This window comes from Hippichthys cyanospilos, chromosome 4 (genome assembly GCF_059441005.1).
Source record: "Hippichthys cyanospilos isolate Australia breed blue-spotted pipefish chromosome 4, RoL_Hcya_1.0, whole genome shotgun sequence".
NCBI classification, from domain to species: Eukaryota; Metazoa; Chordata; class Actinopteri; order Syngnathiformes; family Syngnathidae; genus Hippichthys; species Hippichthys cyanospilos.
The window spans coordinates 5,891,874-5,917,027 of record NC_142372.1 but is presented as its reverse complement, the minus strand read 5'-3'; the positions used below and the strand labels follow the sequence as shown (position 1 = coordinate 5,917,027).

At 39.5% G+C, this 25,154-nt stretch overlaps 4 protein-coding genes across 4 annotated transcripts; 3 read left to right on the top strand and 1 right to left on the bottom strand.

Annotated features, from left to right (window-relative positions):
• The first annotated feature begins 5,850 nt into the window (after positions 1 to 5,850).
• Positions 5,851 to 8,906, top strand: LOC148424405 (prepronociceptin-like). Its single transcript, XM_088413833.1, has 2 exons — positions 5,851 to 5,974; positions 7,593 to 8,906. Exons 1-2 carry the CDS (start codon positions 5,855 to 5,857, stop codon positions 8,121 to 8,123), a joined length of 651 nt encoding a protein of 216 aa, XP_088269959.1. The 5' UTR covers positions 5,851 to 5,854; the 3' UTR covers positions 8,124 to 8,906.
• A 477-nt stretch (positions 8,907 to 9,383) lies between these two features.
• pdpr (pyruvate dehydrogenase phosphatase regulatory subunit) lies at positions 9,384 to 19,053 on the top strand. The gene is made up of 18 exons (XM_088413448.1): positions 9,384 to 9,519; positions 10,273 to 10,544; positions 11,419 to 11,552; positions 11,619 to 11,700; positions 11,796 to 11,959; positions 12,032 to 12,153; positions 12,611 to 12,728; positions 12,812 to 12,961; positions 13,688 to 13,880; positions 13,955 to 14,079; positions 14,155 to 14,310; positions 14,480 to 14,613; positions 15,506 to 15,654; positions 15,766 to 15,878; positions 15,940 to 16,034; positions 16,171 to 16,260; positions 17,088 to 17,270; positions 17,474 to 19,053. Exons 2-18 carry the CDS (start codon positions 10,288 to 10,290, stop codon positions 17,882 to 17,884), a joined length of 2,676 nt encoding a protein of 891 aa, XP_088269574.1. The 5' UTR covers positions 9,384 to 9,519; positions 10,273 to 10,287; the 3' UTR covers positions 17,885 to 19,053.
• Positions 18,742 to 20,435, bottom strand: mrps11 (mitochondrial ribosomal protein S11). The gene is made up of 6 exons (XM_088413451.1): positions 20,114 to 20,435; positions 19,898 to 19,987; positions 19,715 to 19,813; positions 19,515 to 19,644; positions 19,387 to 19,452; positions 18,742 to 19,304 (listed from the first exon to the last, which is right to left on the bottom strand). Exons 1-6 carry the CDS (start codon positions 20,188 to 20,190, stop codon positions 19,197 to 19,199), a joined length of 570 nt encoding a protein of 189 aa, XP_088269577.1. The 5' UTR covers positions 20,191 to 20,435; the 3' UTR covers positions 18,742 to 19,196.
• Positions 20,436 to 20,744: 309 nt separating this feature from the next.
• mrpl46 (mitochondrial ribosomal protein L46) lies at positions 20,745 to 24,208 on the top strand. The gene is made up of 4 exons (XM_088413450.1): positions 20,745 to 21,037; positions 21,436 to 21,631; positions 23,482 to 23,652; positions 23,775 to 24,208. Exons 1-4 carry the CDS (start codon positions 20,777 to 20,779, stop codon positions 24,023 to 24,025), a joined length of 879 nt encoding a protein of 292 aa, XP_088269576.1. The 5' UTR covers positions 20,745 to 20,776; the 3' UTR covers positions 24,026 to 24,208.
• The last annotated feature ends 946 nt before the right edge of the window (positions 24,209 to 25,154 follow it).

The window sequence follows — 25,154 nt, the reverse complement described above, 5'->3', positions numbered from 1 at the left end:
TATTGTACTCACAAGGGTCGCGGGCTTGCTGGTGCCTATCCCAGCTGTCGTTGGACTGGTTGCCAGCCAACTACAGGGCATACATATATATTTATATATATAAAATCACAAAACGTTATCGCTATTAATCACATTTTCTTGCAACTATTTATTATTAGGCTTCTAGTAGATATTTATTTGAATATTTTAATCTTGGAATTAACATAAAATCATTAAAAAAAAATCTATATTTCAATGACTCTCGTGAAAGCTTTATTTGATTCTTTAATATGACTCTTTTTCTGTGAAATGTGACTATTTAACAAATGTACCAAATGGTATGGTGCCCCAAAGATCCACAGTTAATACGATGCATCATCTTACTACTGTAAAGTCTGTTTTTTGTTTTGTTATTATCCAATGTACTTTCATGAAATCTTTTAAAGTAAAATAATATAAACTTCCATCTTTTAATTCATGACTCTTTTCCAAGTTGGGTTGCAAAGTCACCAAAGTCCATCTACCGCAGAATGTGAATAAAACTCAATTTCCGTCACACTATATGACTGACAGCCCCGCCATTCTAATTCAACTGAGTGTCTGTGTGAGAAGGATTGCATGTAAGGAGAATGAAATCGTGAGCGGTCATGGGTCACGCGTCAGAATGCCGTCATGAAAGCGACAGTGAATGAGAGCCGTTAATCCAAAGAAGCAATGTCCCCAAAACAACAGGGATCCCTGCGCATCCCTTTGTGCTAGGGCGCGGAGGGCTGCAGGGTGCTCTGTGTTATCCTACCAGCGGGGCTCGTTTCCTCACGTCGGCTTAGAAAAGCGTTTTTGTCACGAGTGGCGAGACATCAGGATTAAAGCCTGCACATGTGTGGTTTATCTTTTGTTTGGCCTTGACAAGACCTGTTTAAAAAAGAAGGACACTCACATTCAGGTTTTCATGTATTTACAGTTAGGTTGGGTCAAGTCTCTTTTTAATCCTATTGCAGTTTTTTCTCCAAACATTTGCTCTTTAAGGCGTTTCTCAAAGGAAAAGCATTGAAAAAAAACACTAGGGAGCTGAAATTTCACCCAGATGGTGACAACATGTCGCCGTTCAACATGGCACGAGCCTTGAGTTATCACACTCCCGTTAGTGTGTTATCCGTTGGCTAAAATAATGCAAGAATGATTTGGAAGAAAATGCCCAAAAAAATGAGCAAAATACTGCACAAGGTTTAAATGAGCGATTATGCATGTATTTGGCGTAGAAATTGTTGCACTTTATGCAACTGACCCTCATTGATGACTGACACTTTTGGGGAGGAAATATCGCTCAAAGCTGGAGTAAAAGTAGAACACCTCAGTGGAACATCACTCAACGCTTTGTTCAAAAAGGCACAGTGTCGATTAATGTCAAAAAACAAGGACCAATTGTTGGGAAAATTCACATGCACATCATGAAGCCCGCATCAAGCTCTGAAAATATCAAAATGATTGTCAGATTTGATCAAAAACGAAGGCAAAGAAGGAGTCAAAACAATGTTTTGCAAAAGAAGGAGAGAGCACTAAGTTCTTCCGACGTTCTCGGGCACTACGATTCGTTTTACTACAAATGTTACAAAGAAAGATTACAAGTTTCGCAATAATACCATATAAGGAATTGTTTATATCTGTATGTGCGTGTGTGTCTCAATAGGAGTGCAAGCAATGATTTGCACACTAAAATTTTAAGACAGAGCAACTGAAGTCCCATTAAAGGTTCTGTCATCATTCAATTGCATAAGTGTTCATAAAATCGTATTGTGTATTCATAATGCTTCAACAAGATTTTTTTTTTTACACACCATCTCTATTAACAGAGGTTATAACTTCCTTTTTTTTTTTTTTTACACATGGTTGCTTTGATTTTAGGGACTACTCTTTTTCTTCCATTCACTGCTAATGATTTTCTTCTTTTTTGATTGTCTAAAAAGGCCTCACACTTATGTCTCCTAAACATCATCTGGGTTTTGTGTGCGTGTGGACTTGAGTTCACTCCGCTGTGTATTTTGTGTTAATCACATCTTTAGTCTAGCAGGATATCGAACAGCTGCGCTTTCAGTGCTCGCCGGCCGCCGTTCACATGTTGCTAATACCACTTGTTGGGTTTTTTCCAAGACATGTCCGTCTAAATAGAAATTAAAGGAAGCCATTAACGACCTCACCTTGGAGATCCAAACGAAGAAAATCAATAGGAAATTGTCTGATATGACCCTATGTGGTGTGTGTGTGTGTGAGTGTGAGTCCATATCCATTTATCGACCAGAGGTGATTAGACACATTGAACAAGAAGATTGGATTTAGCTTACTATGTCTGCTTGAAATAACGCCGCCACAGTATGAATTTGAACAATTTTGAATAATACTTGACAAAATACAAAAAAGTCCAAAGTAAACTATATATTGGAGAGGTTTTTACATCCATTTTGCAGTTTATGGAATTTCTCGATGAACAACCAACTCACAACGATGCGTCATTGTCTCGCTGCAAAATGGATTTTTTTTTGTCCTTATGCTTTTGTGGCGCACACCAATGAGCGACAGTGATTACATTGACTAACACAAGTGGGCGACAATTAGCATTTCAATCAAGCTGATTGGTGCTATGGATTGGCCAGGCAGTTATCAATAAATTGTATTTTGAGTGGGCCCGACAAATGCTGTGAAATTACTGTCAGGATGTGAACAGGCTTCAATTAGGAGACACGATATATATATATATATATATATATATATATATATATATATATATATATATATATATATATATATATATATATATATATATATATATATATATATATATATATATATATATATATATATATATAACAGTATAGGCTGAGGTTAATTGGAAGGTTATAATCCATACCGTTTCTGCACCCAGCATGTAAATGAATGGTCAATTAATAAAAAAGAAAAAAAGAAGAAGAAAGAAACTTGGCGAAGAAAACCAAGTTGCGCAATTTCAAGTTTGTACGGTGTGTTCAATCAGCCATGAATAATCCGGCTTTAGGTTGCCCGGAAGTCATTTATTTTCAAGCTGGTCATGTTCTTGATGGAAAAGCAATCATTGAGAAAAATAAACTATTCGATAAGAGTATTTCCGGATACTGTACAACATTTTCCTTTTTTCACGCTTGACTTGACCTAATTTTCCATTACCTTCAACCGGTCTCGGACCTCACTTGTCACAGCTCTTTTTGTGGATTGGATATTTTTGTAGGTTGTAGGTAATCATACGAGACTTCAACCAACAGCCAGTAATGGCCTTAATAAGCTGGTTTACTCGGCAGTAAATCGGTTCATTAAAAACAAATTAATTGCTTTCATGGAGCTCCCTTGAGGACCTGACAGTCGATGGGACATCTTAGCTCAATTCAATCAGCACATTCGTTTTCTGCAATGGGAACAGAAAAGGGCAAAAAATGGCAGTCGTTTACATTGCTTATATAAGAAAGTAACGTGAATTCAATACGGCATTAGATTACTGGTAGCAGTCGTTTAAAAATCAGCAGCGTCTCCTTAATATGTTTTAAATTGTTTCTCTGAAGCTGAATGAGTCACTCTAAAAGACAACATTAGAAAAATATATGTATATATCTTCATTACCTGTTGTCCATGTAACTTCGTAAAGTTTGGCCTACAGAGCCTATGACAAATTTCAGATTCACAAAAATACCTCACGACGTCATTGCTGAAAAGAAGTTTGCCCTTTTGGTCCAAGGCAAACGTTTTAGATTCAGTTGGTCTTTTTCTAAGGTCCCCATAAGGGCGGAATTATCTTCAAGATTTTGATCACCACACAAGCCCGGTGAGTAATCTAGACATTCGGGCAAAATCCTGCTGGGCTGTTGCAATATTTAATCTTTTTTTTTAGTGATTTTAGAATTGTATAATGGTCTTTCTTGAGCTATTGAGATATAAAAAACAAAATGAAAAAATAGATAATTAATAAGCGTAAAATTGCTATCAATGTAAATTGTGCTCCCTTGGGATCGATTGAAGAACTTTTCATAAAAGAAAGTGTTCTTTTTTTTTTTAATAAAGCTTTTTAAGTGGCAGAAAGACAGTGTGGGTTAAAGCATTCTGATATGCGAGAGACTGGGTGTTTATTTCACTGAAATATCAGCCTTCTGATTTTAAAATATTTGTTATGAAATTACAGTATATTCCACTGAAATATTCACATAATTTTCTAATATTCTTATCAGGATTTTTGCATATTTGCTACTTTTAAAATATATTTTAAAATCTCACATACCCCTGGAATTTCTTCACATAATCCCAGGGTACGTGTAACTCTATCGAACGTTTTAGAGCTCATTAGAGATATTTCGCAAAATGTTTACGGTAACGTCAGAAAAAATTTATGAATCACTGAATGTAAAGTATAAGCATTCATGTGTGAGTTTGTGAAACAAAAAGGCAGTTTGGTTGCCAAAGGTTTTAAGCAAGGCGTCAATAAAAGGAGCTAATGAGTTTGTGAAACGAATGGAAAAGTCACATCTTTCTCCCGCTCCTAAAACGAGGTCAAAAAGTCTCATTTTGCGTCAGCAAATGTCATCTTTCACTTCCTGCCCCTCAAAAATGTCAATCAAGTTCTGTAGACACAATTGTTATTATTATGACGACGAGGTGAGCGCGGCTTTTCCGTCATTCTTTCATTAGCACCACTTGTGTGAGGTTTTTTTTTTTTTATGACAGACAAGTCAAGATGTCTGCATCTAATAAGGTCTATTGTTCAAGACATATATTTCTTTTAAAGGTCGCTCCTCGCTGTAGGATACGACAAAATGTCTCTCGTTGAGTCACTGCTTTTCACCGCCACTGTAAACACACCCACAGACCAACACTCAAATATTTAAAAAGGTAGTGTCACCTGTTTGTTAAGTATACTTGGTTCAAATGTGGGAATAATCAGAAAAAAAAAATCTAGAGGGCAACTTCAACTATATGAATCTCTGAAACTGATCAAACAACGGAAAAATGGCCATTTCAAAACAAAATGGCCGACTCTCTGAGACTCTTGCTCTACTTACGATTTTTTATTTTTTTGCTTTGACCTAGTGAAACTAAGTTATTACTGTGTCATGTTTTACAGCAAGTCATCAAACTTTGATGTTATAACTCATTAACACACAACAACAAAAATTACGGTATTTCACAATTACCGTATTTTCCGCACTATAAGGCGCACCGGATTATAAGGCGCACCCCCAATTAATGACATATTTTAAAACTTTTTCCATATACAAGGCGCTCTGGATTATAAAGTGCAGCATCAATTAATGACATATTTTTAAACTTTTTCAATCACAATATAGTAATACTCAAAGTAATAACAATAATAACTCAAATAATACCTCTACAGTCTCAATAGCATAATAACTCAATGTCAATATGACAAACCTTGTTCAACTGTAAACACACAAAAGAAACAGGTAAAGCTTACTTTATCAGTTCATTCCCCATCTACCAATCCCAATCTCAATATTGATCCATATATAAGACGCACCTGATTATAAGGCGCACCATCAGCTTTTTAAAAAAAATGTAGGCTTTTAGGTGCGCCTTATAGTGCGGAAAATACGGTATGCGTTTCCCATCTGTCTGGCATATGTGGTTGATAATGTCAGGAAAACTTTTGTATCATTGTAACAAAATTTTTCCTTCTTTCCCTCATTTATCGCACAAAATTTGCAACGATTGAAACTAAATTAAAGTCTGGTCCGACTTGGAAAGAAAAAAAAAATCAGGCCAAATAATGAGGTAAAGCAGCAAAATATATGAAATTGCTAGCCGAAGATTAAAAATGGTCCTGTTTTTATATTTGCAGACCAACATGAAAATGCTGGTGGCGCTCTTGATGCTACTTTGTGTTAATGGCGCACATGCCGACTGCCAAGATGACTGCCTGTCCTGCAGCCTCATCCTGCCTAAACGGCTTGCCTTCAACACGATGGTGAGCACACACTGCACGCACGCACACACACAAACAAACACACACACAATAGTTGTTTTTTTTTTTTTTAATCATAGTGGGGACATCCCATTGACTTCATGTATTTCCTAACCCCAACCTTAACCATCACAAAAGATTTCCAAACCCTAACACTTCCCCCAAACTCCACCAAAATCAATTACACACCTATACTCTAAAAGCACCCCCTCAAAAAGAAGTCTAAACTTGTAGGGTGCTGCAAAATGGCCCCCGCAAGTGGAAAAGTTCTGCAATGATGAGATTTAGTCCCCACCATGTAGCAAAAACCAAGAGCACTTATACACACACAAATGTACACACACACACTATGTGCTAAGCTTTTCCTGACAGACTCAATTTTCATTTGCTGATAAGAGGCAAACCTTGCACTTCTTCCTCTGTGTGACTCAACAAATTAGCCTTTTGGCATTTGACTTTCTCTAATTTGTTGTGGCTAATTGATTCCGGGGGATGCATACGCTCGCTACTCGACGAGTCCACACGGAAAAGACATTTGAGGGCATGAAGAAAAGGCACAAATGATGATTAATTGCCTTTGTGACAGCAGCATTCAGCTCGGTTAATTACAAGGGAAGGATTCACCCAACAACGAATGTTTTGTTTTGGTTCGTGTTAAGTACCAAATTATTGCTCAGCATGATACGATTCTGTCATAATTCCTGTTTTTTGTTTCGTATTTGTTCTTGGCCTCTTTGTTTTAGGGACATTTTGTCTTTTGTTTCCACCTGTGTTCAACAAGCCGCTCTCTTGCGTCTTCCAATCAGCTTCCTCGGCCATTTGTGCCATGTCTTTTCCAGGCGTTCCCCATTGTCTTGTCAGTGGGCTTGTTTTTCATGTCCTGGTTTCTGTCACTTTTTGTTGCTTCGTTGTCCTTGTCTCATTAGCTTGCCAGTTTTGGTTTTTTACTTTGTGTTTTGCCTTTTTGGATTGTGCTAATTCAATATTTCTGTGTCCGTGACTCTCTTTATGGAGGAGAGGGGCAAAACTTTAGTTTATGAGTGCAAGAGTTTGCCAAATTAACTAAAAAAGGATGCTTCAAAACAAAATGGCGGACTTCCTTTGTACTGTATATTTGGACACAGGTCTTTGAAACTCCTTTTTTAAATACGTCCACCACTTTTTGGGCCTTTTTTTTCTTTTCTTTTCACAAACACAGTATTTTTAAAGGTGAATTTTCTAAATGATCAAGATTTCATGCCATTCCCCACCAATATTAGAAGGATTTCGGATATTGAGCTTAAGTACCTAAAAAAAATAGCTAGTCATCAGTAAAATAACTTTATGTAGCCACTTTGCTGGCTTCTGTTTCTGCCTCAGGGTTCAATTGTTTTTAACGTTTTAATATATATATTATATATCTATTAATCTCTGAATTAAAAATAAAAAAAACTAGAAAAAATCATTAAGTCAAGGAACAAATTCAGTATAAAAGTTTGAATAATCTCCAAAGCAGAAGTTTGGGGAAAAAAACAAACAAACAAAAACAGATTATAAAAAAGCCCACAATTTATGTTGACAATCGTATGAGAAATTCAAAAGCATTCAGCAATAATCCTTTCATATTTTTTTTCTCTGTCAGGTGTGTGTCCTCGAATGTGAGGGCTCCACATCTTCAGCGTCCTCCTGGGACACATGCCATGAGTCCTTGTCGGTGTCATCAATGCCCAAAAGATCCCAGGAGGAAGTGGAGGCCTTGTTCCCTGCTGATGAAGAGGAAGAGGAAGGAGAAGATGAAAGTCAAGAGGTGCCCTTGGCCTTGCAGAGTTTTGCTCACATGACCCGAGCGCTAGCCCTGAATGAAAGGGACGCGAGTGATACCCTGTCCTTGGACGAAGACTACGAGGACTCCCACGACAGCGACGCGGCCCCGAGCGCCTCTAAGAGGTTTGGCGGCTTCGTGAAGGGTCGCCACGGTTACCGGAAGTTGATGGCGCCGGCCAGGTCCTACCAAAAGCGTTACGGCGGCTTCATCGGCATCCGCAAGTCGGCGCGCAAGTGGAACAACCAGAAACGCTTCAGCGAGTTCCTGAAACAGTATCTGGGAATGAGCACACGGGCCACAGAGTACAACAGCGTCTCGGAGGAGCTCAGCCAGCACAACGAGGTCTAGCAAGACCCCGAAGCTGGATTTACACTTGCGGGCCACAATTCCCAGTCCCAGTTGCTGCCTGCGTGTGGACCACCTATTTAAATCTACTGTCAAGTGACACATCTGATATTATTGTGATTATATTTAGTCAAATTCACTTATAAGTAGGGATGCGCATCTCTCCACAAAAGATGATTCGATTCCATCCAAGGATGTAACGGTCTAAATGTAACTGTTCTATTTGTTTTGATTCAATTCCATTTGTTATGGTATGAGATTTTATCTTGTTTATTAATATGCATGTAAAAGCTATCGAGAGCTAAAACTATCCAATGTAATAAGATTCAAAGAAAGAACAAACAATCATCAACAGCTCGATTATTAAACCAATTCACCACTGGACTTCTGGTTTTAAACGGAATGATTTTACTCTGCTGCCATCTTGTGGTAAAAAATAAAACATCCCCTCATTGTTGATGTGGTAAGTGGCCAATGTACGTTTTCTCCAGAGACTCAGTTTATTCTTTTTTTTTCCACTGTAGTAGACATTCTGTCTCTGGAGGATATATATAAAGAATCTAAATTATATAAATTCACCCCGAAGTCAAACAGTAAGGGATTTGAATCATTCAACATACAGTACATTTATGATAATGAGCATTACACATTATAGTACCGACAAATAACGTTTTAACGTCTTTGTGTTCTTTTCTTTGTTTTACTTTTGGGTGATTGTAAATAGCTGAAAAAAAACATGTACATAAATAAAAATCGTTGATTATTCCTTTTGTGGTTCGTCATGCAGCAAATATTAACTTGTCTTGGGCTGATTTGTTCATCATGGAATTGTTCTTTGAATTAAAGGGCAAGTCAAGTAAAAAGTGTTCTTGACATTATATTCTACGCGCCCTGGCTAATCAAAACACCCCATCTTGAATTATATTTAAGTTCATATCAAACAGTTCCCTATTGATTTTTTTGGGGGGGGGGATCTCCAAGGTGAGTTTTTGTGAGTAGCACAATTTAATTTCTATTTCCTTTCTTGAGCTGTATCTGACTGTATTTGAGTATTTTGGTGATTTATTTAAACAAACAATTGCACAATACTAAAATACAGTCTCTAATGCGTCCCCTTTTTAATTCTAACCTAATTCGTGATTTTGTCATATTTAACAATAAAATAGATCCGTAACAGGAAACGGTAGTATCCTTTCAAAACAAACCTTTTCACAAACATTTACTTTGAAAGATCAACCAGAAGTAGTATCCGCTTACAGCACTGCTAGCTTGTATTGACAGTCGACAGCTTTACCTTGAAACCCAAACAAGACTTTTTTCCGTCATCACAACACGATCCCGTTGTTCGTTCGTGTACATGTATCCCGACGCTGAAATTCGACTGCGACTGAATTAGTTGGTAAGTTGGTAAGACGACCAGGATGGCAGTGAAACCAGAACCACCCTTCTCCATTTTGTTGACATTTCGATACTTTCCCCTTCGACATTTTTTGCTAGCTGTTTGTTAGCATTAGCCGCAATAGCCGCGTCTCGGTGTGAAACATCGTCAAACCAAGTGGTTGAATAACCAACAAATGAGAACATTTATAAGGTTCATAAAACAGCAAAATTCCGTTAGGGCATACATTTATCCAGCGTAAGTGAATATTGTTAGGGGCGAGCTGTTTCAAGACGAGCTTTCGAAGCTAGCAGAAATGGAAGAGTTCATTTATGACACCTGAAGGACTTTTGTAAGTTAACTTGTTTTCAAATATATTTTTAGTACAGTGCGTCTAATCTACCACCCTAGGAGCCGCATTCTGTATTTTCTCGCAATGTTTTGACCCACATTTATGATATTATTAAAGACTAGAAAACGTAGAATGAATCCAAAATGGCTTTGTCACATTTCGAGTTTAATTTCCATAATTTTTGAATGACAGATATACTTCCCTTTCTATGTCTATGCCACAGTGTAGCTCAGCTTCTGAATAGCAAACTTATGTCCAGCAACATTTGAGTGGTCTTGTAAAGCTTTCTGATTGCATTCTGAGCTGATGTTTTGTTTATAATATGAAGAAACAATAAATTATGTCCTTTTTTGCTGATGAAATAAACAACATGGTGACTTTGAAGTCATGATTTTTTTACCATGGTTTGTGTATGCCAACAGAGAGCACAGCCAGCCATGTGTAGCTGTGTGCGGAGCTCACGGGCTCTGTCCCCCGTCCTGCTCCCAAGGCTACTGCTGCCTCACACGGGCTACGCGTTGGCCGGCAGGGGCCTGCGGACCTCCACACACTGCATGCAGGACTCCTCTCAGCCACTGCCACTGCCCAGCCAGGCCCGTGTGGTCATCTGCGGAGGGGGCATCATGGGGACTTCGGTAGCATATCATCTGGCGAAGATGGGTTGGACTGATATTGTTCTCCTGGAGCAGGGCAGGTATGGGGAATTCAACAATTTTCTACCATAGTCATAAAAGAAAAAAGGAAGACGAGTGATAGTCACTAAATGGTAAAAGTATTTTGTGTATTTGATAAAACAAGTAGAAAGTACAAACTCTGGTGTAGTAGAAACAGCAGCACTCCAGCCAATTCACTTGAATCATTTGTGGGGTTTACAAGTATCAATATTTTATACTGCAGAATTTTTGTTCACAAAGCAGGCCATTGATTGCAAATTTAGGCCCATCAAACATTTAATATTTCCAACAAAGTTTGTGACGTTGCTAAAAAAAAGTTTAGTAAAGCTAAAATTTAGATTTTTAAATCATGATGGATGATCACATCTCTGAAAATGGAATCCTTTTTTCACAGCGAAATTGATAAAATGCTGAATCTTAAGTGAGGTTTGCGCTGTACTTTTATTGTGGTTTAAACGTTTTTTTTTTTTAAATAACACATCTAACGAGCATGTTATAAAAATGGACTCGCCAAATTCAGATCATTACACAAAGCACACCTTTGTTTAAAAAAACATATCAAACGTTGATGTTATTATGAAAATTTCTGTTGCTTTAAGGTGAACGAGTATCAGAAATGGCTGCCAAAATGAGTTTTACTCAATTTTGTTTTCTAAATACAATGCGAACACAGCAGATCGGTTATTCATAAAAATTGTGCATGTTTGACAATTATTTAAATGGACTATGACATTAAAAGCAAACAGAAGACTCTGGCCACTTAGTACTTGAAGTAAAATGCACGAGGGGAAAGTAAAAATAAAATAGAAAATTGACAAAATGACTCTAATGAATGCTATTGAAAGTGTGCAATGTCGGAATTCATATATACATCACTGTTTTACCTATTTACAGGCTAGGAGCGGGAACCACTAAACTCTGCGCCGGCATCGTCAGTGTGGCGAAGCCCATTTCCATCGAGTGCAAAATGGCCGACTACTCCAACGCGCTGTACCAGCAGCTGGAGAAGGAGACCGGTGTTAAGACAGGTAAGCCGCCTCTGTATCCTCCCGGATGTCCATTTTGGAACTCGACTTCCATTTTGTGTTGTCCAGGCTACGTCAAGACGGGGTCTCTCTGTCTGGCTCAAAATCAGGACCGCTTCATTTCCTTGAAGCGCCTTGCGTCGAGGCTCAAGTGAGACCTTTTAGTCACTAGTATTCTTAATCTGGTGGAAGCGCTAAGACACAGACAGATGCTGACGTCGTTGATTTTTCTTGGTGTTTTTCCAGGGTGATGGGAATCAGCTGTAACATTGTGAAACCCAAAGATGTGTCCAAATTGCACCCCTTGGTGAACATTCATGACCTTGTTGGGGCACTCCACCTACCCGCAGATGCCGTGGTGTCGCCGCCGGATGTCAATCATGCCCTGGCCGTGGCGGCAGCTGGACAAGGCACAGCACAATATTTATAATTTACATCAAAATGCACATGTCTGATTCTTCAGGTTGTGTCTCTCCACTCAGGGGTTCAAATTTTGGAGAGAACCACTGTTCAGCAGGTTCTGGTGGAGAAGGGCCACGTGATGGCGGTGGAGACGGACCGCGGCTCCATCGAGTGTGAATATTTTGTCAACTGTGCTGGACAGGTAAAATTAAAAAGAAAAGGGGGGGTGTGGGTGGTGAGCCCACAGGGTTTTAATCAAGCCTTTATGGAGACTATACATTTTTTTCAAATATTTGAGTAATATAAATGCTGGAGGGTAGAAAGGTACAATTTTTCATCAGTACTCTGGGACGCCACATAGGACCACATTATTCTAAAGTTAGATTATACATTTTTCAATACATGCATTAAAGATCAACTTTCCCAACTCAATAACAAAGAGTTTGAAGCAGACTCAAAATAACCGCATAATGTATTTTTCCCCATAGGCTCTTTTGCATAAAAATGACCATGCAAAGACGTGAAAAAACTGCAGAAAAAAGAATAAATATGAACCGCAAGAGCAATTTTTAATAGAAATCTTCTTCAAGTATCTGAGGTACTATTTTCTTCGTTCCAAATCCTGGAAAACGACTGTTTTTCCCAATGTGTTGCTTCAGTGGGCATACGAGCTGGGCCAGGCTAGCGAAACCAAAGTCTCTGTCCCTCTGCATGGCTGCGAGCATTTCTACCTCCTGACCAAACCTCTCCAAGAAGAACTCCTTTCCGACACGCCAGGTTTCATTCCTCGTCGTTCTATAGTGATGCGGGGCTGCTGATTTAAACTCTTAAGTCAAGGTACCACTCAACATGTCTTCCAGTGGTGCTCGACATGGACGGGAGGATATACGCTCGGCCGTGGCAGGGAGGCCTGCTTTCGGGGGGCTTCGAGAAGAATCCCAAACCCATCTTTACAGAGGGACGCAACCAGCTGGAAATTCAGAACATGCAGGAGGACTGGGACCATTTTGGTGAGGACCACTAGGGGGTTTGGTAAATGACTGTTTTATTAGCACCCCTTGGACCTTTTATGTGAACCCAGCCAACAGTTTAAAACAGTTTTGGGTACACATCGTGAGAGTGTTTCATCCCAAGCATGATTTTTTTTTTTCTTTTTTTTTTCCCCGCTCAAGCCTGTTCAGTAAAACCTTGAAAAAAAAAATCAAGTGAAAACTATTTTTAAACCACGCAAGAGGTTTGTTTTAAAGGTGTTGCGTTTAACTACCTTTGTTTAAGGTTGTTTTTTTTTTTCCCCCCCACTCCACCATCAAACATGTTTACTGGTGCGTACAGGCTGCTTTAATCAGTCCTCTACATTGGACTCGGGCCAATGTTCACCCTGCTATACTCATGTGAGCAACACTCCTTCAGTTTGGCGACCTTGAATGCAACTTGGTTATGTAATCTGAGAGTACTGAAGCTTGAGAGGCGCTCGTAAAAGTTCAAGGCCGACATGGACTTCTTACGTCTGAACGTATAAAGGCAGCCTTTTATAAATATGTAATAAAAGGAGCAGGAAAAATATTATTTACCTTGTCTGCTGCTAAAGTTCGCTGTAAAATAATAATATGTAATGAACCAAGTAAATCGCTATTTCGCTTGCATTCTGATATGATTCCTTTTACAAGGAAGCTTAATCCAATTTTGTGATACGGGTCCCAAAAGATGTTTTGAGCTGGTTCTTCCTTTCCTTTCAGAGCCGATGCTCAGCGCACTGCTGAGGAGAATGCCCAGTTTGGAGTCAGCTGAGATCCAGCAGCTGGTGAACTGCCCGGAGTCCTTCACCCCGGACATGCGTTGCCTAATGGGCGAGACGCCGGGCGTCTTGGGTTACTATGTGCTCGCAGGCATGAACTCCTCGGGTCTGGCCTTCGCCGGAGGAGCTGGCAAGTGAGTTATTTGATTTAATATATTTATTTTTGTTTCCTGTCCCAAAACATTTGTGGGGTTTTTTTTTTTCAAAGGTATCTGGCGGAGTGGATGACCTACGGTTACCCCACCGCCAATGTTTGGCCCCTGGACATCAAGCGCTTCGGCAACCTGCAGAGCAGCCGCACCTTCCTACGCCATCGCGTTATGGAGGTCATGCGTGAGTCGTCGTTTTTCTGTCGCCGGCCACGCAATTTACACTTCGTGAAACTTGAAATTGTATGTGTGTTTCCAGCGCTGTTGTACGAACTAAAAGTTCCCCGATGGGACTTCCAGACGGGCCGGCAGCTTAGGACGAGTCCGCTTTACGACCGCCTGGACACGCAGGGAGCTCGCTGGATGGAGAAACACGGATTTGAGAGGCCCAAATATTTTGTTCCGCATGGCAAAGGTTCAAAAGACTTGCTAAAATTGTGACCATAAATTTTTGCCTATATAAGCCTGCGATTAGCTGGCATAGTGTTAGCTAATTTCATGAGTGTGGCTAGTTTGAAAAAGTGGATGAAGGTGCAAACATCATCCTGAAAGACTGGCATGTGAATTCTTGTTTACTCCTGCAGATCTTCTATCTCTGGACCAGAGCAAGACCTTCTACAAGCCGGACTGGTTTGACATTGTCGGGGAGGAGGTCAAGTGCTGCAAGGAAGCTGTCTGTGTCATTGACATGTCGTCCTTCACCAAATTTGAGCTCACCGTAAGTCAGCCTGGACATTGCAGTATTCTTTTGCAGTCACCTCATTTTGAATTTTCACACCATTTATAACGGGTGCTCAGTGCATTGATTGTGAAGATATTGGTCGATGGTTGGTATGGGTAGATCGCATGAAAATACCCAAAATAGGAGAAGAAAAAGAAGTGCAAACAGCAGGGTGCACATTCTCTACAGGCAGTGATGCAATAGCAGGTGGTTAGAAGCAGAAGTAACTTTCTGGTTGATGAAAGTTACTTTTCTGATGTCACAACTGTTTTTCAACGGTTAAAGTTACTTTTCTGACGTGGCCAATAGTTACTTTTATACATGTGCTTAAAGCTGTAAGTAACTGTACAATCCAGGGAGTAGCACAATTACTGTAATGTAGTAACAACTATTTGCCTGTAATTATAAAACTAGGAATGAATAATAAAATAAATGACCAGAAACCTACCAATTTATACATTATAGATCTTGTATAAAGGGGGCCTCTGGTATTGAACATAGTGAAATGCATTATAGGAGTCTTCAAATCAACATTTACGTCTGAGTGACATTTGAGTTTTCAAAATGCAAGGACGTAGTCATAATTTAGAGTTTGTATCAGCTGCAAATAAAAATATTAATATTAGTTGCAAAAAAAAAAAAAAAATACCCAATGGATCACAAGGGCGTAAGCATTGAGTCACATCAGATTTGGGGACTGCAGGAATTTCTCAATTAATTGTTGTATTTACAAACATTGTTCATTATAAATGTTGAGTTTTGCCATGACAACATTAGTAGCTAAATATGTCGAGTAAAATTGCTTCCACCCCCTCCATTTTATTCCCCACGGTCTCCAGCTCATTATGTTTCTTTGTACCTAATGGGATGTCTTCTGCTGTGTCTGTAGTCCTCGGGAGATGAGGCCCTAGATCTGCTGCAGCACCTGTGTGCCAACGACCTGGACGTGCCGGTGGGACACATCGTCCACACGGGCATGCTGAACCAACGGGGAGGCTATGAGAACGACTGCAGCGTAGTGCGCCTCAGCAAGAACAGGTTATCGAATGACAAAAATATCGGCAGTCAAATTTAAAGCGTTTGGAAGGAGGAGCTAGTTTTGAAAAAATCCTGGAGTTAAAGGTCTTCCCACTGTCCTTTCCGCCGCAGCTTCTTCATCATCTCTCCAACAGACCAGCAAGTGCACTGTTGGTCATGGATCAAGAAACACATGCCCAACGACCCGCACCTTCAGCTGGAGGACGTGAGCTGGAAGTACACGGGTGAGCCGCTATTCCACGTCCGTCAGCAAAAATAAATCAATAAAAACCTCTTCTGTTCCAGCTTTGAACTTGATCGGACCTCGTGCCATGGATGTTCTGGCCGAGCTCTCGTACGTTTCCATGACACCTGATCATTTCCCCTCCATGTTCTGTAAGGTGGGTTCATGTCTCAAAATTGCAACGTTCATCATGAAAAGTCACGAGGTTCGCTCTGCATAATGTGCTTTATCTTCAAAGAAAGGTTTTACTGTTCATAATATGAATGAATGGGAACATTTGGTACTGTCTGCAGGAGATGAGCGTGGGTTACGCTAACGGAATACGAGTGATGAGCATGACCCACACGGGCGAGCCGGGTTTTATGCTCTACATTCCCATCGAGGTACGCTTTGCTTCACAACTTTATTGACATGTGCCAAAGAGAAGACATTCGAGCATTTGTTTGATACCTCGCTTAAGTTTCCATATATAAACTCAAAAAATATTTCATTTCAGTGCTTAACAGTTGTGTGCAATAACAACATAATCATTGATATCAAATGTCATACAATGTAACACTATATTGTTTATATTGTGGATTTTTTTTTTAAATTCGTTTTATCCCAAAGACACATGTTTTTAAAGTCAATCCCAGGCAGTTTTTCAAATATTTTTTCTGTTTTTTCCCCAAAGTGTTTGGCTAAAGGAGTGTCTCGAAATTGCTGTTCCTAAATGAATTTAGTAATCAATTAATTGGTTATTAAGTCCTGAAGTACTCAATGACTTCTTCTTCATTTATACCGCAAGTACTACAGTACTTCACTTCTTTAATACTCAAATACAACTCATATATTCAATTATTTTAGTAATTAAGTGCCTTAGGTAATTTTTTACTTGTATGTTTAAATTCTTAAAGTGACTTTAATCACTTTAAGTGATTATTTTGGGACTCAATTACTGAAAGTAAGAGATTAGTATTCATTCATCTAAAGTAATTAGTCACATTAGCACTTAATTTTTGTATCGGCTATTTTTATTTTCTCCTTTGACCAAATTTGAAAAAAAAGACCTGGGATTAAATGTCTGGGCAGTTTAAAAAAAATAAAATAAAATTATGTCTTAGGGACAGTGTGCACTTTATGGGCACTATTCCAAAAAAATATCGAGTATTGCAAATGGTTTATGCTGAAACGGTTTATCACAATATTATAAATGGTCCTCTCTTCTCAGTACGCACTACACGTGTACAACGAGGTGATGTCAGTGGGTCAGAAGTACGGAATCCGCAACGCCGGATACTACGCGCTGCGCAGCTTACGAATTGAGAAGTTCTTTGCCTTTTGGGGTCAAGACCTTGACGCCTTCACCACGCCGCTGGAGTGCGGACGGGAATTCCGCGTCAAGTTTGATAAGGTAAGGCACTAGCCAGCTATCCCCAAATTCTTAGGGATGATTGAGAAACTTGATACTGTGACCGTCATTTTTGTTGAACTCATTCGATCCCATCGACGTATTTATAAGAGAGAAGGGAAGAATGAACAAGGGAGCTTTTTAGCATTTTAGCTCTCCTTTTTAGCGTTAATTAATGTGCAACGTGTTCTGCTGCGGCGTGTCAGGACACGGACTTTGTGGGTCGCTCAGCATTGCTGCAGCAGCGCCAGGACGGCGTATTTCGCCGCTTCGTCATGTTGGTCCTGGACGACCACGACACCGAGCTGGACCTGTGGCCCTGGTGGGGCGAGCCCATCTACTGCAACGGGCATCTTGCAGGCGCCACCACCAGCAGCGCCTACAGCTACACCCTGGAGAGACACGTATGCCTGGGGTTCGTGTCGCCGCCCCCGGGACCCGACGGCCTGCCCGCCGCCGTCACCCCGGACTTCATCAACCGGGGGGACTACGAAGTGGACGTGGCCGGGCAGAGGTACCCGGCCAAGGCTAAGCTCTACCCGTTCAGCTCCCTTTTTAGCCAGCAGCATCGGAGGCGCAAAGACGAGCTGGAACTTAGCAACCTCCAAGGCGAGTGAGGGCGACCCATCGCCCGCGACGCTTACTCAAGTGCAATATCCGTGAAGAAAAAAAAAAAAAAAAAATCACGTCGGCCATTTCCTGCATTGGACTGGAGTCGAAGTGCCTTGGAGGCCACGTCAGACATGTAAGTTCTCCGCAGTCAGTTGCTTCCTTTTGCCATCGTTTGCACTACACGACCAAGTCATCCATACATGTAATGTTACGAGAAAGGGTTTTGAAAACAAATTTGTTGGGATATCCTTAGACGAGCGTTGCAATGTTATCTTTACAACAAGTTGTTGTAGTTTGAAGAGAAAAAGTTTGAATGGATCCCATAAGGAATGAAAGTTGTAATTTTACACTAAACGTTCAACTTTATACAAAATATTTGTAATAGTGTTCCCTCACCACTTCGCGGTTCACTTTTTGCAAAAGGGAGGAATGTTAATGTTAATATTATAATGTTAAGTTTCATTCGAGAGTCCTCATTACTAAATCATATTTTATGTGCAATATCAGGAAATGTTAGTGATCAACATTTTCAGTTGCAATTTGACTTTTTCAAAAAAAACTTATTTTGCACAATGTTTTTTTCAACAAATGCCCTTTTAAAATTTTAAAGAATATCTATCAAATTAAATTGATTTCTTGGAGAATATTGTTTATTGTCACTTCCCATTTTATGACTTTTGTATTTTTTTTCCTTGTGAGGAGATCACAATGGTTCCAAAATACATTTATTAATCCCCAATTGTTTTTTCCTTGAAACAATTCATAGATGTGACTTTTTCATTCTCCCTCATGTTTTTTTCAAAATAAATGGAAGCTTTATTTTCTTGTGTTACTCTTACATCTGAAGACAAAAAAAACGTACTGGAGTCCAGAAACATTTTTATTTTGGAATACTTTGTGCGGATGTCATCTGCATGAAACTGTTCTGCTGTCAATTTATTCATGTACTGTATCTTTTATTTTTAATCTCTGGACTGTGTTCCTGATCATTATGTTGCATATAAAGGGCTGTCTTAGCATTATGAGTATGTCCTCCATTTTGCTGCACGCCATGACAACATGAATAACAACACCAAATAAAAAAAGCATCATTTGATGATATTAATATAAGAACCAACCAAAAAGGTGATATTGTTGTCTTAATAATAACAAGGCAAATAAAATGTCAAAGGACGCAAGCTTGTTCTCCTTCTCCTGGCTTCCATCTATTTGAGTTGTCATGACAACCGACAGTGTTCACATTATCACTTTATTGTCCTGGTTTCCAAGAAATTTTGAAAAAAAAAACAAACAAACGGGTTTTTGTTCATTGGATGATCACATTCTCCGAGCTTTGCGTGGTCTGCATCCGTTGTGCGGTACGGGTGTGTTATCCGTGATGGAGACCACCTCCAGGCCCCCCATGGTCAAACCTTTGATTGCCGACTGCAGAAAAAAAAAGAGAGAGGGAATATTAATATAATATCATCACTGGACATTGGAAAAAGTCGAATTTTTGACCACTTACCAAGCGACCCGGACCGAGACCTTTGACGACGACGCGAACAAACGTCACCCCCTTGGCTGTCGCCTTCTTCTCGGAGAGAAAAAAGACGAAATTAAAGAATGAAATGTCCACGACTAATAAATACGTACCGATGCGGCGGAGATGGCGGCGGTCTGTGCGGCAACCGGCGTGGACTTCTTGATGTTCTTGAAGCCTTCCGTCCCGCAAGAAGTCCTGACCAAGGACTTGCCCTCGCAGTCCGTGAGCTGGATGTGTGTGCTGAGGGAGAAAGTGTGTCACATGTTTTAATTGAATAACTTTACAATTAGTTGTGATTAAATGAGCGTACTTGTTATATGTGGCTTTAATGTGCAGGATGTGCAATTCCTCAAACTTCTTGCCAGCCCACCTGAGTGGACTGTCTTGACCGGGCAGTGGAGGAAAATGGCTGCGGGTTCAAAACCAATCAATCAATCTAATGGGATTAATAATCCATTTATATCCAAAACTGCATCAATGAATTACAAGTCACCTAAAGTCTCCGGAGGCTTCAACTGTGTCTTTGCTGTTTGTTGCAGTCTCCTGGAGCCTGACGGCGGCGCAATGGAATTTCCTGCAGCTTCTAAACACATCGTGCCATAAATACACACAATTAATTACGGTAAGCTAGCATTAGAATTAACATATAAAAATGCTGCAGGTTTGGGATGTTTACGGGGTTAGCGAGTTAGCATCGAAAACGACTTACAACGAGGTTCCTTTGGCGGGAGCTTGTCGACAAACACTACCCAAAGAGTTTATGATTGAACAAGTGAATTTAAACATTTTAAATGGGTGAAATTCTGACAAAAAGTAGCCGCTAAAACACTACAAATGTGACATTGAGGACTCCAAGACAGACATGAGTAGTCGGTGTACATAATCATGTAGTTCGATAGGAAGGGGTAAATGTATCATGACTGAATTATCAATAGCCGTTAAAAGAAAACATTTCATCCAAATGCGATAAATAATAAGAATTCATTTATATTATTACACCTTAAAGTGCGCTTAACATTTTCTGATAAGTTTGATGGAACTTAAATCAATACATCAAAAAATAATTTTCCCTACAATAAAAAGAATGAACTCGTCTGCTTACTGCAAAGAATTGTGGGTATATTTCGTGGCATTCAGGGACCGTCAAAAGTAATAGGACGTTTCCAAATTTCAATTTTAACACACGCTACCACCCTCCTTATTTAATGACAAGAATGACAAAATAATTCACTGGTTGAAGAGAGACATTTTTGTTGCAATGTGTCGTAATATATGCGAAATACGATGAAAATCCTAGACCCTGTAGTTCTTTACGAGAACCTTCAACGTTGTGATTTTTTTTCTTGATAGACTTTAAACGTCACAACAGAACATGGCGGCTCCCTGTAGTAGGATGGCGAGCTGGGCGGTTCTACGTTATCTTTCACGTTTTGAGAAGACTTCAGTGGCGAAATGTGCGTTTCGTCCGTTTTCAAACAGTTCCGTTTGCCGTTCAAATTTGCGGAAGAAATTAGCGCCGGAGTCACCGCCTTCCCCATGGACGCTGATGGCTGCGGTGTGTTTGCAGCGGCCACCGATCATCTCGGCTGACCTGAGTCCGGTGGAGCAGCGCTTTTCACGCATGTTGCAGCAGGTGTGTTCTGACAACATAATAAAAGCATAAAGTTAAACATTTATGTAGGTAATATGTTTTAGTTTATGATTTATTTAGTTGAGATAATTCTCGTTGCTTTGGATTTTAGAGTGTCAAATTGCTTAGTTTCCTGGAATGTAGCAAAGGACGTCACAGACAAAATGGCGGCGCCCATGAAGCCTTAACAATATACTGTTTTATATATATATATATATATATATATATATATATATATATATATATATATATATAATTAACAACAACAACAACCCTATCCCCAAAATTGAATAAAATCACCCAGATAATGACATTTTCATTGATTACCCAAAGATATCATCATTTCTCCGTATCCAAGTGACAGGATGACGAGAGTGATGAACTGCATCTTATCTTGTCAGATGGAGCTGGAGAAAAGCATCCTGTGCGATCACGAGCTACGACTGCTGGAGGATGCGGAGAGGCTGCGGAGAAAGCTGGCCGACGAGCTTGACGACGACGACGACGCCAAGTCGCAAGACATCGTGCTAGCGCAGGACTTGGAAGATGATTGGGAGCGCAAGTTCAAGTCGTTCAGGCCCGAACCAAGAGTCGTAGGTCTGAAGTACTACAATCTACTGCTACTTCCACGCCTATTAGATTTACTTCTTCTAGTACTACTCCAAACAGTACTTTGGTTACTGCTTTTACCACCATCACCACTACTACCAAGTATAATGCTATTACTACAAGTGACAGAAGTATTTCATTATTAACACTTCTACCAAAACTAATATCATAACTTTTACTACTACCACTGCTGCTACTATTACTACTCGGAGTAGTACTAATACGAATGCCACGAACACTACTACTCCTACTATTACTCTGAATACACTTCCCGCATCCACTACTATTCCTATTACTACTTATCATGCTACTATTACTTCTACTACTACTACCATAACTATTTTTACAAGTATTAGTACTACTACCACTACTGCTACTGCCTTTTATCACTACTGCTATTATTAATATGTATGTAATTCCAATATTACAACTGTTAATACTGCTATTACGACTACTTCTTCTCCCACGAATACTTCTATTAATAGTATTCCTACTACTCATACTTCTACTAATGTTACTACTTCTACCGCTGCTGTTTCTACTATTACCACTATTTTTACAACTACTGCTCATATTACTGCTGTTAATACTGCCATTACTACTACTTCTCTGTTAGTAATACTCATATTACTAGTACAACTATTTACCACACCTACTAAAATTACAATATACATTTTTACCATTACTAAGAGTTATACTTAATAATATTGCTTCTACATCACTTTCATAACCACTGTGAATATTTGATCAATATTAGTAACTACTGCTAATGTTGCTGCTGCTAATACTGCTACTACTACTTCTTCCTACTAATACTTCTAATAGTAGTACTACTATTACGGCATCCACTAATCTTACAAAATAAATCTTTATCACTACTATGAGTCATTTTTATGACCACTTATTTTAAGAATGGTGCCTCTTTATCACTACCACAATCACTGCTACTTTTTGATCAATAGTACTAACTCCTACTACTAGAACTTCTATTAACAGTCCTAATACTACTACCTCCGCTAATTACATTACATTTTTACCATTACTACTATTTATCTTTATACTACTTATACTGCTACTACTATTTATTACTACCCCTGTTTTGTTACTACTATCAGTGCACTACTTCAACTACCACCACCACTGCTACTACTTCTACTGCTACTTCTATCAATAGTACTAACTACTACTACCAGAACTTCTAACAGTACTATTACTACTACTACCTTCACATATTGCAATTTAAATTTTACTATTACTGCTACCACCACCACTACTACTACTACTACTACTACTACTACTACTACTACTGCTATTATTACTACTACTACTACTGCTACTATTACTACTATTACTACTACTACTACAACTGCTGCTACTTCTATCAGTAGTACTAACTACTACTACCAGAACTTTGACTAACAGAACTACTACTACTACTACTACCTCCACATAATGCAATTTAAATTTTACTATTACTGCTATTTATCTTAATACCGTAGTACTACTATATACTACTTACTACTATTCCTGTTTTTAGTACTATCACCATTGTTTCTCCTACTATTTGTTCTACTGCTCTTATTCCTGTTACTACGATCAGTTCAATATATGTCATCTGCACCACTAATATTTTTTACACTGACTACGTCCACATACAGTACATTACTACAACTTCTGCTCCTTGTACTTATTTATTCCTCTACTACTATTACTGCACCCTATGCGTACTCCTTTTTCTTCATCTCGTTGTTTTATAACCTGTGGCGTTTCTCAGCAGTCTCCTAAGGTGTGCCCCGGTTGCTAAGCAACTCCATCCCTGTGCGTGCGCGTATGTACAGATGACGTGGATAAGGACCTGAGCTCGTGCCGGCGCCTCCTGTCCGATTCGTTGGTGCTGTTGTCCGAGCAGCAGGTGGGGAGCAACAAGCTGTGGCTCCTGCCTCAGGCCCAGTGGCGCTCGGGAGAAACGCTGAGGCAAACGGCTCAGAGGGCGCTCGCCTCTATCACAGGTATTTAGTAGCCGCGCGCTCCCGGCGGCCATTTTGGAGCATGTCACATTAGTTGACTTCTGCTAAAACTGCTTTTACACGTTACACCTTATTGATACTTGTCGTCTTCTGTCCTCCTCCAGAGCCCGCCCTGACGGCCACTTTCCTGGGCCAGGCGCCGTGCGGCGTGTACAAGTACAAGCTGCCCAAAGCCGCCCGCAGCGACACAGCAGTGGGCGCCAAGATCTTCTTTTTCAAAGCCGTCCTGACACAAGGCCCGCCAGCCAACGTGGAACCCAACAGCGCCCTCATGTGGCTCAATAAACGAGAACTGCCGAGTTTCTTAAAGCCAGCCTACATGATGAAGGTGGAACGCTTCATCTTGGGCCCCTGAGTCGGAATATTAAGCACACCCCCGTCTAACCGGGCTTTGATGCTGCAACTGTCCCTAATCATGTCTTTGTACCTCCTTTCATTGTACAAATAAAACACACAGCTGTAATCTGACATCTGTACTTTATTTACAAATAAATTAAAACATGTTTTAAAAACTACAATTCGTTGTTCCAATGAAAAAGTCCTTCATTCTTTTCAATACTAAAACATTATTTAGAGGCAGATTCATTTGTAAGTAGGCTATTCTTTTTTACATCTGTCTCACTGATTCATTTACCTTTAAATATTTAAATATATAATTAGAATTTACTTTCAACATACACTCATTTAATCAGCATTTCTAATGTCTTAAATGTTTGGTCATTTAAAAAAAAAAAATATATATATATATATATATATATATATATATATATATATATATTTTTTTTTTTTTTTTTAATTTATTTATTTACTGACAAGTCAGTAGATGTCAGTATTGCAACATAGCATACAGATGAAGCAGCCTGCGTTGACGTCACACCTGTTGCCCCCCTCCCCCCACTGAAAATGTGCTTTTACAGCGACTGCCCACACACTACTAGGCTTATTTTTGTACTTAAGTCTGATTGTTGAACTACGCACGAAATGTCCCCAAGTGTTTATTGTTGGCCTGATTAAAATGACCCTTGATTGTAATTCAGCGCATGTGTGAGGGTCACGCGCACACAACGTGACCACTGGCAGACAAAAATGCAGTTTGTTTTTTTTTGCCCCTTGTGCTCAAATGCACTTGTTTATGCTTTTCAAAGTGGCATAATAAACCACGGGAGTTTATTCCGTTGTTCTTGTTGAAGAAGAGAGTAAAACGAACTTGTGAGTATTTTTGTATTCTCTATATTTTGCTGCCGTGTGTTTTTATATACAGTATCAAATTCATGTACAGGTCTTCTCATGTCCACTTCAACCCAAAGATTTGTTAGTTTGTAGGATTACAACAAAAAAAGCTTCTGAAACATTTGGATAATGACACGTGACCCTGGGTCAAATGACTATTGCACAGAAATAAATGTAACACACAAGTACAGTATACATTAAATAATGACAAATTATTAAATACGTTAATTAATGACTTTGTGAACCGAGAGACA